Genomic DNA, 14113 nt, shown 5'->3' with positions numbered 1-14113 from the left:
AAATCATGGATTGTTCCACATTCTTGTTAATTTGATCCATAAATCTCACGGTATTGAAAATTAGCGACACCGTCCTTGATTGAGCCGACTCCATAAAAATAAAATGTACTTGACTTGCACAATTCAATCGAAGCAGATATATGAACAACTCCAGAAGCAATAACCTTACTCTGATCATTTCACTCTCACGTCCTTCAACCAATGATTACGAGTACAAAAAGAAGAACGCTATTCTTTTCGTCATCACATCGATTCAACACTCATAGAACGCAAAAACAAAATCTACCATATTAAGCTTCCAAAAAAAACCTTAAATCGGTGCGTCAATCCGGGATGCCTCCGGAAGCGGACATAGTCGAAGAAGGATTCAAGAACAATACTAGAATCAATTCATTTCAATAACATAGTCCAAAAATTAGATTGAAGCTTCAGAAAAAGAGATCACATTACCAGCTTAGATAGCGGGAGAGAGAAGAAAGCTGCAACTGCGAGCCATAATAGCTTTCAGCCGCGGAAAATCGTTAAATATGTAAATGCAAAATCGACCGATTCGATGGCCCGTGGGATGTGAAACAGTAACAGATAGCGATTTTCACTTTTGTGTTTTACGGCACAGTAAAAACTAAAAGGAATAGTAAAACACAAAAGTATACTTTTAACCTATATTAAATATATTTATTTATTTATTTAATAAAAAAATTTCGTATTAATTTTTAATATAGGGGAGGAGTGACTGCTTAATATAAATATATTTTTAACCTATATTAAATATATATTTATTTATTTAATTTTTTTTTATTAATTGTTAACTTTAAAATAAATATTCGGTAAGAAAGAATAGTAAATGAGTAAAAATTAATACAAAATTATATAAACCTGTTCACTTTAAAATAACCACTTTTTTAAAAGAGAATAGTAAATGAGTAAATATATGGACCCGTTCACTTTAAAATAACCGTTTTTCAAAAGAGAATAGTAAATAAGTAAAAATTATATGTGGTATCCTCGCCCCGATCCCAGTAAAAATAAATGGAAAAATTTGCTGGGATGTGGATGGGAAGGCTTCTCCGTCTCCACCCTGCGTCATGGACATCTCTACCTTTATTAATACACAAAATATATCAATCAACAATTATGCTCACTTCAGCATAATAGAGTTCGGGATAATTTTATGAAGTGTCCATATTTGAATATCTAATCTCTAGATCGAGACGTTATGCTAATTACTAGTTATGATCACAAGATAATTCATCCCAAAACGTGTTACGTTACGAGTCAAATTTGTTACTCTGATACATGTTAGTTAAATGCAGTTAAGAGAAAATGTGCATATAGATATATTAGGGATAGAAACTATAAATATGCTGTGCTTTTTAAACTTTACTAACAAATGTCAATATACAATAAGTTCAAAAAATTTGATTTCAATCACTGGATATTTGGTGGCTTCATATACAACAACAAAATGCAACTGCCAATTTGCTTCAGAAGCCTATGCTTACTTGTTTCCAGAAGAAACACTATACTACAAACCTCTTTGCCAATGCGTCCTGCTCGGTTTCTGCTCGGAGTTGCGGTCGGAGAGTTTCCTTTTAACTTTTCTGGCTGAGAATGCCATATTCGGACTGTTTCGAGCGATCGATGAGTGGCTGCCATGCATGGAGAGTGGCCATTTGATCATTACGAAAGTTCGACAGATTCATTCCTGGAAAACAACATGTTGGTGTAGGCGAATTGGGGTTGCACAGAGCATCCTCTTGCAGAACATCTACAATTCTGGTTAGTATGCTGTATGCCAAGTTTCCGAGCACCCGAGAATACGCTTCGAGGATCAAATGTCCAACATCCTATCAGATCAAAGAGAAACTAATATGATTTCTGATTTTAGTATGCCAACAAGAACAGAACTCCCAACTCTAGCATTGTTTATCAAGATTGGAAAGTTACACGAAACAATGAGAGCTTAAAAGCTCAAAGCAAAACAATGAGAGCTTATGCTCAAAGTAGACAATATCATACCATTGTGGAGATCCATGATTCCTAACAGAATGCAGTTTTGTTACCATAAGGGAAATGGTTCTGCTCAAAGAGTTCAATCCACATTTTTATGTTTTCGCTCTTTTCCTCCAAATTGGAGAGCTATTGTGAGATCTCACCTCAGTTGGAGAGAGAAATAAAGCACTCCTTATAAGCGTGTAGAAACTTCTCCCTAATAGACGTGTTTTAAAACAGTGAGGCTGATAGCGATATGTAACAGGCCAAAGCAGACAATATTTGCTAGTAGTGGGTTTGGGCTATTACAAATGGTATTAAAGCTAGACACTGGATGGTGTGTCAGCGAGGACGCTAGGCCGGCCCCTAAGGGGGTGGATTGTGAGATCCCACATCGGTCGGTTGGAGAGGGGAATGAAACATTTTTTACAAGAGTGTGAAAACCTCTTCCTAATAGACGCGTTTTAAAACCTCGAGGGGAAGCCCAAAGAGGACAATATTTGCTAGCGGTGGGCTTGTACTGTTATAGCTACACTTTCAGGTTATAACGACTTATTATTGTATATGAAACTACGATATCGACAAAGATCTCAATGTTACAAACTACTAAGCTAAATAAGAAAAAAGAATGAGAACCACATTTTTATTTAGACAGGAAGCAAAGGCAAGGAGACAGAGTAAAACATAATCACACGAGTTCGACCGATTAACTCGACGACAAGTAATGAATGCGAAAAGAACTGAGACAAGTACCTTCCCATCTTGGATTTTTGAAACATCAAGAAACGTTTGGGGATGATTTGGATATTTGGATTTGAGTAGCTGTAGGAGAAGCTCTGCTCGATCAGAGAGTAATTTCAACTTATCCTTCTCAGCCATTGGGTCCTTGACAAAAGGCCAAGCAGTTCGAACTGGAGATTTATTGCCATTTTGTTCAGTGTATTTCTCTTTCAAGGAGAATATTGCAGCTTCCAAGCGGTTTATGGCCTCAAGAGCTCCGTGGTCAGATTTCAGATGAAGCTGATTCAACATGTTCTCAGCTGGCCCAGATTCTGATGTCAAAATCTTATATAGTTCTTCACTGAGGGTTGCTTTTCCAGACTGAAAAATTCATGGTAACCAAAAGTAGTTAAAAGACAAATTCACATAAGAAAAGCATCACTTTTATAGAATACAAAGCTGCACATGCAGGAGTCGAGATTCGAAACTTTAAGCTATAAGAGAACCTACAATGGTATGATATTGTCCACTTTGAGCATAAGCTCTTTGGCTTTACTTTTGGTTTCCCCAAAAGGCCTCGTACCAATGGAAACCCATGATCTACCCCTTAATTAGCCAACGTGGGACTCCTTTCCCAACAATCCTCCCCTCGAACAAAGTACACCATAGAGCCTCCCTGAGACCTATGCAGCACTCAAACAGCCTCGCCTTAGTCAAGGCTTGACTCTTTCTTTAGAGCCCTTGAACAAAGTATACCCTCTGTTCGACACTTGGGTCACTCTTGACTACAGTGTCTTAGCCGTTGTGTTCTCAAGTTGGGCAAAAAAAAATCATCAATTATGAAAATCTATACATACGGCCAGACACAAACTCATCTGAAAGCCCATAATAAAAATTATGGATAAAAACTTATTCACGGTTATTAGCAAATATATTTGCATTGTATAAGAGAATAGAGAATGCTCACAGCTCGGACTGCCTCTCTTATGACAGTTGGTACGGGCATTTCACGAAGAACACTTTCATTGATGGATTTGGCAGCTTTGAATACTTGATGTACAACCCGGCCATGGTAGAGCAATTTCTTCCTCTCATTCTCAGATAGCCCAATGGATGGTACTTGCGGTATTGGAAGCCACCACCTCGTGCTTTGGCCCATACTCTTGCTTTTTCCTTCAGCCCTGCTACCTACTTCTGTATACCAAAACTCGGTCTTCACCATTGAATCCAGTGTACCCTGTAATAAAGATATAGTTCAGGGAATTGAGCTATAGTTTTAGCAATAAGAGAGGGGGAAAAGTAGCAAGAATGGATGTTAATAAAAACCCCTACAATTAACATGGAGTCTAACTTCTGGAGAGCAGGAAGATTCATGTGGACGTCTCCCCGAACCTTTGGAGTCATTATCTGCGGAAAATTTGTGCACAAAATCTCGTCAATATGAGAGATTAAAAAACATGTTTCAGTGTTCTGATTGCAACTAAATCACTACTAACCTCCATCACTCTACCGCTCGTACCATTTTGCTTAGCGGGAACCAATTCCACCATATAGTGGGTAGGAGAGAGCAACCAGTCCATTTCCCTTTTCCATTTACTCTTTTTCTCCTCAGGAAGAGGTTCTAATTTCCATAATTCTCCAAAAACGGAGGCTGCAAAAGGGCACATTGAAATGAATAAGAACTGGGAAATGAATGATAAGTATTGAGGTATTTAAACAAAAGGGCACAATGAAATGAATAAGAAATGTAATGTAATGTTCACCCGCTAGATTTGTAATGGCATTAGACAAAGACAAGGCAGAGCTCAGCCCTTTCTGCCCTCCTGTGACATCTTCACCAAGCAATAGTTTTGTGAACTTTTCTTTCATTGCTTCCACGTCTGAAACCTGAACAGTGTAATCAGGTTTCTCTTTCATGTAAAAATGTTGAGGGCTTTCTGGTAGTTCCCATTCATCCAAGTCCTGCTCGTCCCTATGCATTGCTAACCATTTTGAGGAGGAAGAACCACAAGCATCCTTGCTTGAAGAACAGCTTGAATCATGATCCTCCAATGAGTCAGTTGTACATTCGTCTGCTCTGCTTGATCTGCTTTCATTTTCGTAGGCTTGATTGTTTAAAACGCAACTCTCAAGACCATTAAAAGTCACAATCCCTGAATTCCACGGAAAAATTATTCGTTAATGATAACTTTAGGTTGGCTTACGTTTAAGCAAACAAGAAATCGAGTAATTTATTAAAAAGATAAAAGATAAAGGCACTTGATCTTAAACATCAAAGCAGTATGATTTTAATTGCTTGTGCTCGTCATTATCCAAATTTTTTTAACTATTTGTTGAACAGGTACACGTACAACAAGCACATGAAAATGCAAAAGGCTATTCTTTTTTAAATAATTTGGAGTTATAATTGCTTGCAATTATTTCATACCATTTACACAAGCTAAAGAACAAACATGATTGACAAAGTTTAACTGTTTATATCGATCGCGATGGGGTTCACTTGTATCTGAAAATAGACAGCCCAAACGAAAGCAGAAACTTCTGCAATTATTGTTGTTTGGACCAAAATCAGATAAATACTAGCATACTGCTTCCAAGAAAGAAGAAGACATCCAGAACTCCTCCAGAGCCAACTGGCTGAAGCACAACACAAAGTCAGTCTTGTCTTTTCTGGCAATTTGGATATTTGCCTGAAGGTATATGTTTGGATGGTATTCACCCAAAAATAAAAACAAAACCAAAATATGGGGAGAGGATGATGAAAGCAACGGAAATTAGTGGGATGAATTTGTCCTTTTCGTCTGGCATGTTGGAAGCTCAATGATCCGTAAAATTTTAAATCAATTGCCCAAGATCCACTAGTCGTACAGCCAGACTTTTCTCAACTGTATCATGTCCCCACTTCTATTTTCTTTGTCTACCTGAGCTATATTTACTAAATTACTTTGGAAATGTACCACCCGCTTCAACATGTCCCTTGAGTAAGGCAATGAAATTTCCAAAAAGATTTAGTCCCAAACGCAACGCTGTTTAATAAATAATATATTCTATTCAAATTATAATCTAGGCCGAGATTTGAGGGCATCCGTTGAAAGCTGATTAAATTGGAAACCCAGGAAATCTGAAGTCACGGAGTTCTCGCCCGGACACATCACCCATGTGCTTGGCACCAACAAAGTCACATGGAACAATGTTTATTATATTTGTAACAGAGCCTGGAGGGGGTCACTTAGAATCTATAGCAGAACTAAAAGATTTAAATCTTTTAGCACGATTTATATGTAATAAATGCTCAAAAGAACCATGGATTCGAAAACAAAAACATTCTTTTAAGAAAAAGAAAAAATAGGAGACTAATAGAAAAGGCTCGACAATTTTCTGAAAAGAAAAAAGTACAATTAAGAATAAATAATGAACTATCAGTTCTTTTTCAGCTTGTACCACGCTAAAATGTCCCATAGATGCCCTGAGAATACCCTATCATATCTCTCACATTTTCTAAACATGTACGAAATTTAAAAAACAATGAACCAGACGCTTATTGACGCTCTAAATCTCATGTCAATCCAATAAGTATCTAAAACCCGTCCAAGCTAATGAATGTCCAATACCTCAAAAATACCATTGAACTTTGTCCATTTTCAAAAATACTCTTATTATTTAAAACTTTGCAATATTGTCCTTCAACCTTCCATACCATAAATGTTTCAAAACTAACCTTGGAGTAGGAAGACTTTTACAATATAGAATGGAAAGTTGATGCTTTTGAAAATTTAATCTAGACAAGCATCTTAGTCACTGTCACTCAGTTTTAGACAATCGCCACGTCGATTTTCCGTCCAACATTCTAATCAATTTCTATTACAATTGTGGTTTTGAAATGTTTACTTAAAAGATCCAAAAAAATAATATTGCAACTTTTGAAAAAAAAAAAGAATATATTTGAACAAATGATAAATGTTGAGGTTCAAATCAAGAGGCTAATTCAAATTTAGTTTAATAAGACATTTTTTTCAAAGGTTGAAGGTTAATCTAGAAAAAATCAAATCAAAAGGAAAAAAAGAAAAAAAAAAACAGCCTCCCAACATTCTATGCACAGAACCAGAAACCCAGCACATTTACGGGTTTTGATGTCCTCCAGTACAATAAATACTGCGTTCAGAATCATAAATGAAGGCACCAGAATTTGCACGGGGCAAACCAATGGGTCTGGTAGGGCTAATAAGAGACGGGAACACTCGGTAGTAATATCTGCCTACCACACCCACTAACCCTTTTCACATGATCCAACCCCCTGGACCCATCGTTTCCCTCGAGCCCTCTTAATTTCTTTACCAAACCCTAACAAACACGTTCTTTACCCTCCACCTGGCCTACCATCGCCCCATTTCTTTTCAAATTCGCCCATAGCCTTTCTTTGCAATAAATAAATTTGAATAAAAAAAGTCCTCCGTATCATGTGGACACAGTGAGCATATTTCAAACTGATATAGCTGGTCAAACCATGATTGAATAAAAAAAATGCCACAGTGATATGCGGATTTATTCCTAATTTTTCAAATTCAAAACCATGGTACTAACTTTTTGAATCATATAACAGTGAGATTTGTATCAATCAAGAATAAAGTTACTTGAGAAGCTTTTTAACGTGATACTATAATCTAGCTTAGGCCAAAAGTAGCAATAAAGATTGATTTCGATGCTTTTAAAGCCAAATGGTACTGGTGCGCAAAAGAGTAAAGGAGAGCTAAAGGCTTACTCTCTTGTTCGTCCATGTCCAGGCTGATCCCTCGGTCCCTTGTGCAGCAAGCCAGTGTTCTCCGCATCGACATCATCTTGTTATCTTCTTTGCCAACTTTGGGTTATGGAAATTACAATCTATCAGTATCACTTGAGGCTTGCAGCAAACAACGTAACAAACAGATCGACGAACACGCGCCCACTACATGATTATATATCAAGAATTAGTCCTTTCAGATAGAGTAATTTGATGAAATCATGAAACGAGATGACCGTTTTGAAGAAAAAATGTATATACGAAGAATAGCGTAGAAGCTTTAATTCAATCAAACCTGCATTAAACTTCCGTTGGTGTTTCAGCTATATAAAGCATGATTAGCATTTGATTTGCTTTTAAAATAATAAGAACAGGAAAACGAAAAAGTCAATAGAATGAAAAAGTAAAAGAAAGATAAAGGGAAAAGGGGGGAAAGGATTATATGAATCTTTTGGGTCCAGAGAAACTGGTAGAAAATGGACTTTAACATCATGATTCAAAGAAAAACAATTGAAAAACCAGTTCTCGAAAGTTGCATTTAGGAAACTTAAGGAGCTAAACCGGAAAAGGCACGCACACAAAGCTTGGGCGCCGAGAAAGATCACGAACTTCAATACACTCACAGTACCGTAGAACTTCAAACAAACCACAAACATCATTTCCTCACCAATATCTCTCCGATTGCTGTAGCTGATGACAAACTATTCATGAACAATGCGACACGCAAACAAGGCAGTGTAGAAAACAAAAAACAAAACAATCCTAGTGAATCGTGAAGTTTTACAGAAAACAGAAGCGATAAACCAGAGATAAAAATCCTCGAATCAACCATCTCTAGGATCTAGCGCAATTTAGATAAAATGCAAAAGTGAAACCAAGCAACCTGAATCCGAAAGGCCGATTTCACAGCGGCGTTTCACGGCGGAGCTGAAGCAGAACATCACTACAAACTCAACCTCAAAAGCCACGACACCAGAAGCTCCTCGGAGCCCTGAGCGAAGAAATGCACTGCCATTACAGAGCTTCGGAACAGTGAAAATGGCGGATGAGTTTTAGACCAGAGAGGGTTAAGAAGGAGAGGATGAAGAAGGGTGACTATTTAGAGAGAGAAAGGAACTGCGTGGAATGGACGTGAACGTTACGTACGGTTTTAGGCACGTGAGGTCACGCGCCAAAACTGCATCTTGGCCGTCCATTGAGGCAAATCAAAGTGGGGCTACGCGTTTGTAATTCACGCGCTTTGTATGTGGCACTTGGAAGTCTAGTTGGATTTAAAGTGGGGCCCGCAAAAATAATTTACGCGCCCCGAGCCCGCTTATTGGAATTTTTTTGGCAGTTTCTTATTCCTTTTATTTCTTAAAAAAAAAATAAATATTTATAAATTAATACTTTATAAAAATAAATTATTTTAAAATTTTCAATAATATTCTTAAAATTTTCAAAATTTCAAAAACACTCTTAATTTTTTAAAATTTTTATTAATACTCTTTAAACTTTTTAAATTTAAAAAATCTCCTTAAATAAAATTTATTAACTAAATTACTGATAATTTAATTATTAGATAAAACACGGACGGAGAAGAGATTCCAAATTAATTATGAATTTGGGATATACAAATTAAAGGAGATGTGATGTTCTAACTGAAATAAATTTATTTTTGATATGAGATTGTGAAATTACGAAACAAGCCATTGATTCCTATTAGAAATTTGAATTAAAAGAATAAAGAAAATTAAAGTTTAAAAAATTTTAAATTTTAAAAATAAAAACTGGAATGAAATTAATGAACGGTAAAATGACTATCACCAATCATAAGAAGTCTAAACAAGGCTTATTAAGTAATGTATTTATTGCCTTCCATTGATGGAATGTTTCATTTATTAATTGATTTAATTAATAATGTAATCACAAATTTATTTATTTAATTTTTTTTATAATGCATCTAAAAATATACAAATAATAATAATAATAATAACAACAACAATAAAGTTTAATTATTGTATTGGTCATTGAATTTTAGATTAACTCAACTTTGGTCCTTATACTTTAAAATATGTGTTTAAACATTTAAATTTTTTTTAAAAGCCAAAAAATATTAGTGAAAGTTATTATATTTTAAGATATTTTTTAAACAAAATATTATCAGATTTCATCTAAAACTAATCGTAAGAGTATTTAAAGTTTTTAAACTTTTAAGATATTTTTTAAACAAAATATTATCGATTTCGTCTAAAACTAATGGTAGGAGTATTTAAAGTTTTTTTTGTTTAGTTTAAGAGTACTATTGAAACTTTTTAAAAGTGCATTTTTGAAACAAAATACAACGTGAGTAATTTTATTAATTTAGCTAAAATTTTACATCGAACCCACAAACACCACTGATTCTAGCTTGATAATGTTAACGTTTTAATAGCGATTCACGTACATCTAATTCCGATTGAGGGCCTCTCACCAAAGAAAACAAACACAAGGAAGAAGAAAAGAAAAGGAAATGGTTGAAGAAAAGGCAATGGCATTGTGAAGATGAATGATCAAAGGACTTGGCTTTTAGAAGCTTTTCATTTTCATTCATTCATTCATTACCCATTTGTTTTAATGCTACAAAACAAAACAAAACAAAGTGGGCTGCCCATTTCCACTTTTTCCTCCACATGCCTTCCATATTCTTCTATTTATCTATATTTTTTCAGGGGAAAAAAAACAAAAATATTATAAAAAATAATAGAGAAGTGAGAATATATATAGAGAGGTCGAGATAGGGATAGAGAACATAATTCTCACCTTCGCCTCCTTCTGCGAGACCTTGACCTGATATGTTAAATCTAAATCGACATATCAGTTCTGATTAAGCCAATTTTCTTCTGCCACCAAGCAATAAATTAACAAAACAATACAAAGTTTTGTCAAGGGATGGTTTCCTTCCCTAGCAAGTTTTTTCAAAAAACTTCATATATTATGGTGTAGATGGCAGCTCCATACGAGCGTTATTTCTATCTCGAAATAATCAAGTTACTAATAGTTAGGTTCAAATATAGTTTCTTTTTTTTTAATAAGTGTGGTCATAAAGCATGAAACAAAAAAGAGTGCAACTAAAGTAAGATACTAATACTTTAGTCCCTAAACCATACGAACAAAACACAAAAGCATTAATACTCATCTTAAATTTGATCGACCCTGAAAGAGTATGGAAAAAAAGAGGGCCTACATGAACAAAGATATTGATCTCCAAACTAAATTTATGTCCAAAAGGAATCAAGCAAGGCTAACGTCATTAGAAAAAAGAATTGAATACGATTAAAGTGGTTTAATTCGCCACTGGTTTGATTCTGTTTGGCTTTCTAATGTTGAACCAAACTGGTTTAGTTCAATTATAATGTATCAAGGGATTGGTTTCAAATATTTCATAAAAATAAAATAAAAGCAACCAAACTAAACCAATGAAACATCCCTTACCAGTGGCATTCAAACTGTACATACCTCGTCGAAGAGCCATGGCCCATCTTCCAATCTGTACAAAGCTCGTCCAAGGGCCCAAGCCCAGGCCTACACCCATGGTCCTGTGTTCGATCAAGCCACACCGTGTGTGCTCGTGCAATAGTTGGCTACTGTAGAAGAGAATATCTCCAATTATTTCGTTTTTTGTTTTCTTCCAGAAAAGGGTTCGTAGCCAAATTTCAAGAAATACGAAAAAATAATTCAACAACTCAGGTTTGTTTTCACATGAAGTAAAGAAAAACAAACAGTTCTTACTAAGCTTTTAATAGGTTCGAGGAAACAGAACAAAACTTTAATAAGATTTCCTTTTCATCTATATATGTCATTACAGCTATTTTCTAATATTTACTTCTGAAATAAGACCGACCAAAGGCGTGTAAGTAGTAACAATATTATTATATATATATATATACACAGGAGGCATGGGTGGCATTCCACAGCATAATCAAAATAACAGCTTTTGCAACAGAGAGCCATTTGGTTCCATTATTACCCAAAACCTTCCAAGAAATGAACAGAATTTGTTAACAAATATAACAACTTCACATGCCGTAAACAGAGGAAAAAAGCTGACTTACCTTGGTTAGTTTCCACCATTTCCTATTGTCGAGTTCAGAAGGTTGTTAGAAAAGCTTACAATACTAAATGCAAGGGGAGGATTGTGCACAAAATCCGACGGAAAAAACAAGATCTACAAAATTCAAGCAAACCCGTTCATTGGTGAAAAGGAAAAAAAAAGAATTTATATTTTCCATATAACAATCGAGTTATAATGAATTACTCTTCCCAAGATGAGCAAACAGGTTAACAACGACTAAGAAAAAGATGAATAAAAAGCGTAAACAGAAATTAGGACTCTGTGCAATCAACAGATAGATTCCAAGCCAAGTATTCTGAAAAGAAAATGGCCTCGACGGTTTACTAAAATGGCCATCAAAGGGAGTAACGGGTAACTACGAACTTTGCAATTAGAATAATAGTGGATAAGCATCTTGAGAAAGATGCCCAAAAAAAAAAGTTACTACATATAGAGAATAAAAAGTACCCTCTGAGCTCGGTCGGAAAAGAGCACTAAAAGATTCGACGACGGTGTGGTGCCAGACTGCGAAGTACTTCTATAAAGAAGATGCTAAAAGCAACAGGAGGGAGTACAGAAATTAAAAAAATATAAATATAAGTAGTAAAACGAGAAACAACAAAAGTGATTCATTGTTAATGGAATTTTACTCGAAACGCATTGTGAATCCATAGAACAATTGCATAACAGAATAATCAAGGAAGCCAATGACGCAAACGTGGACCACAGTAATCGCACTGCACAAACCATGATTTGTTCACATTGACAAAAAGCACTTTTAGTTCCTTCCATTACCATTTAATTTTCAAATCAAAGAAGGCGAGAAGAACCGTCACCGAAGTCCGAACAGAGACATCATCAAGCTATAACATAAACAGATTCCGCCAAATCAACAGTAAAAAACACACAGAAACCTTCAACGAGGTAATCAAGTATACTCGTACAAATCAATTAACTATTCTAAATACGCATTAACACAAACAACATCACGCGCAAAGATCAATAAAATCCAGACCGCTCAAGCGAATTCAAACCTTCGAGCTTCGATAACGAACTAGCTCCTATGAGCGATTCTTCCAGATCTTAAAATAGTAAATTACAAGAACGAAAACATCCAAACCTGGAAGAATCTGCATCCGGAAAAAGAAGCAAGATCCATGCAATCTTCATCGCGGTCTCGGATTCAGTTGATGCAAGGCGGGATCCAATTCGCGCGATTATTTCCTCTTACAGCAGAGGAAATTTAAGAGCACAAAATCAAGAAGCGAAGCAGTTCCCGACCTGCACCAAGCGAATTAGAGACCGCCGATGACCCAACCAGAAAAGGGCATAGAGAAAGAGAAATGAAGAACAATCACCACCGAGAGAGAAGAAAAAAGAGAAATTGTTGAGCATTTAAGGCTTGTGAAACCCTATCGAGGAATAGGGATGCTGATTGGGTGGTGCGAAGGTTATATATATATATATAGAAGCCGCAGACGAATGATATTATGACACGTGGCAGCATCGATTTTCCTTTTTGGGCTAAATTATAAAATGGTTAAGCTATGATTTTAGTTTTATTCTCTTTTTAATTAATTTTAAAATTAGTTTACATAATTTTTATTTAAATTTTTTTCAAATAATAATAATATTTTTTTATGTAAAAAAATAGAATGTGAACGTGTTTTTAAAACTAATAAATAAATAAATAATTGACAATAGAGATTAATTTGAACTCTTTTTAAATACAAATATAATATCACAATATTATTTTTAATCTAATAAAAAATATTGGGTTATAAATATTATTTTTAATCTTATAATTTATAATTTAAGAATATTTTTGCAACTTTAAATGTAATATTAAATATTTTTAAAATAAATGTTTTTTTTTCTTTTATCATTTACCTTTTTTTTTTAATAAATAAAAAGGGATTTTAATAATTAATTTCAAACCAAGCGGGGGCCTCTCTTCCGCGTGAGGAACACTAGACCAAATGGGCATGGATTTGGTATTATTTACGATAATGCCAGGTGAGCATGGTCACAGTAAATGCACGTGCACCTTTTGTTTAATTTTTCATCTCTCTCGTCACTAATTAGTTGAGCTTTGGCTCAAAGACGTTCATTTTACACGTGGCAATCTGTCCTGAATTGGAAGGGAATTCGTCGTTTCGAGGGTGAATGTAAGAAATGGGGCCGGAGGCGGGATTATATCCCCGTCCTCGTCTCGTTTAATATAAATATATTTTCAACCCATATAAAATATATATTCTTATTTGGTCGTCTAACTATAATACTTATCCGGTTAAATTATGAATTTTGGTCCTATAATTTCAAATATTATAATTATAATTTATTTTTATTATTTTAAAATTTCGATTTATTTCTTTAATTTTATTTATTTTTTAAATTAAGGTAATGCTAAAATTGATGAGAATAAGAATCATTTTGGGAGAAATGACAAGAAATTGGAAACAGCTTTGTCCAGCTAATGCTACATGATGACGTGTCCCACTCTTTTTACCTTTTTAGACTTTCTTTTTTCTAAAAAAAAAAAAAAAAAAAAA

At 34.9% G+C, this 14113-nt stretch overlaps 1 protein-coding gene and 1 long non-coding RNA gene across 4 annotated transcripts; both read right to left on the bottom strand.

Moving 5' to 3' along the window:
* Positions 1–1347: 1347 nt before the first annotated feature.
* LOC111446300 (rop guanine nucleotide exchange factor 14-like) lies at positions 1348–8580 on the bottom strand. The gene is given in 10 exon segments (XM_023085053.1): positions 1348–1587; positions 1589–1633; positions 1635–1847; positions 2746–3093; positions 3680–3949; positions 4045–4119; positions 4209–4363; positions 4476–4865; positions 7472–7654; positions 8373–8580. Coding segments are annotated over 9 exon segments (1731 nt in total). The 5' UTR covers positions 7548–7654; positions 8373–8580; the 3' UTR covers positions 1348–1428.
* A 1286-nt stretch (positions 8581–9866) lies between these two features.
* On the bottom strand, positions 9867–12982 carry LOC111446302. Of its 3 annotated transcripts, none has more exons than XR_002711049.1 (4): positions 12920–12982; positions 12030–12842; positions 10271–11675; positions 9867–10165 (listed from the first exon to the last, which is right to left on the bottom strand). It is a non-coding gene; the product is annotated as an uncharacterized LOC111446302 (long non-coding RNA). The 3 variants fall into 3 exon arrangements; XR_002711050.1 differs by lacking the exon at positions 9867–10165 and having other exon boundaries at positions 10622–11484; positions 11563–11675; XR_002711048.1 differs by lacking the exon at positions 9867–10165 and having other exon boundaries at positions 10622–11675; positions 12030–12980.
* Positions 12983–14113: the final 1131 nt, after the last annotated feature.

Source organism: Cucurbita moschata, unplaced genomic scaffold, assembly GCF_002738365.1.
Source record: "Cucurbita moschata cultivar Rifu unplaced genomic scaffold, Cmos_1.0 Cmo_Scf00008, whole genome shotgun sequence".
In the NCBI taxonomy this organism is placed as follows: Eukaryota; Viridiplantae; Streptophyta; class Magnoliopsida; order Cucurbitales; family Cucurbitaceae; genus Cucurbita; species Cucurbita moschata.
The sequence above is the reverse complement of the archived record's forward strand: the minus strand, read 5'-3'. Positions and strand labels throughout refer to the sequence as shown.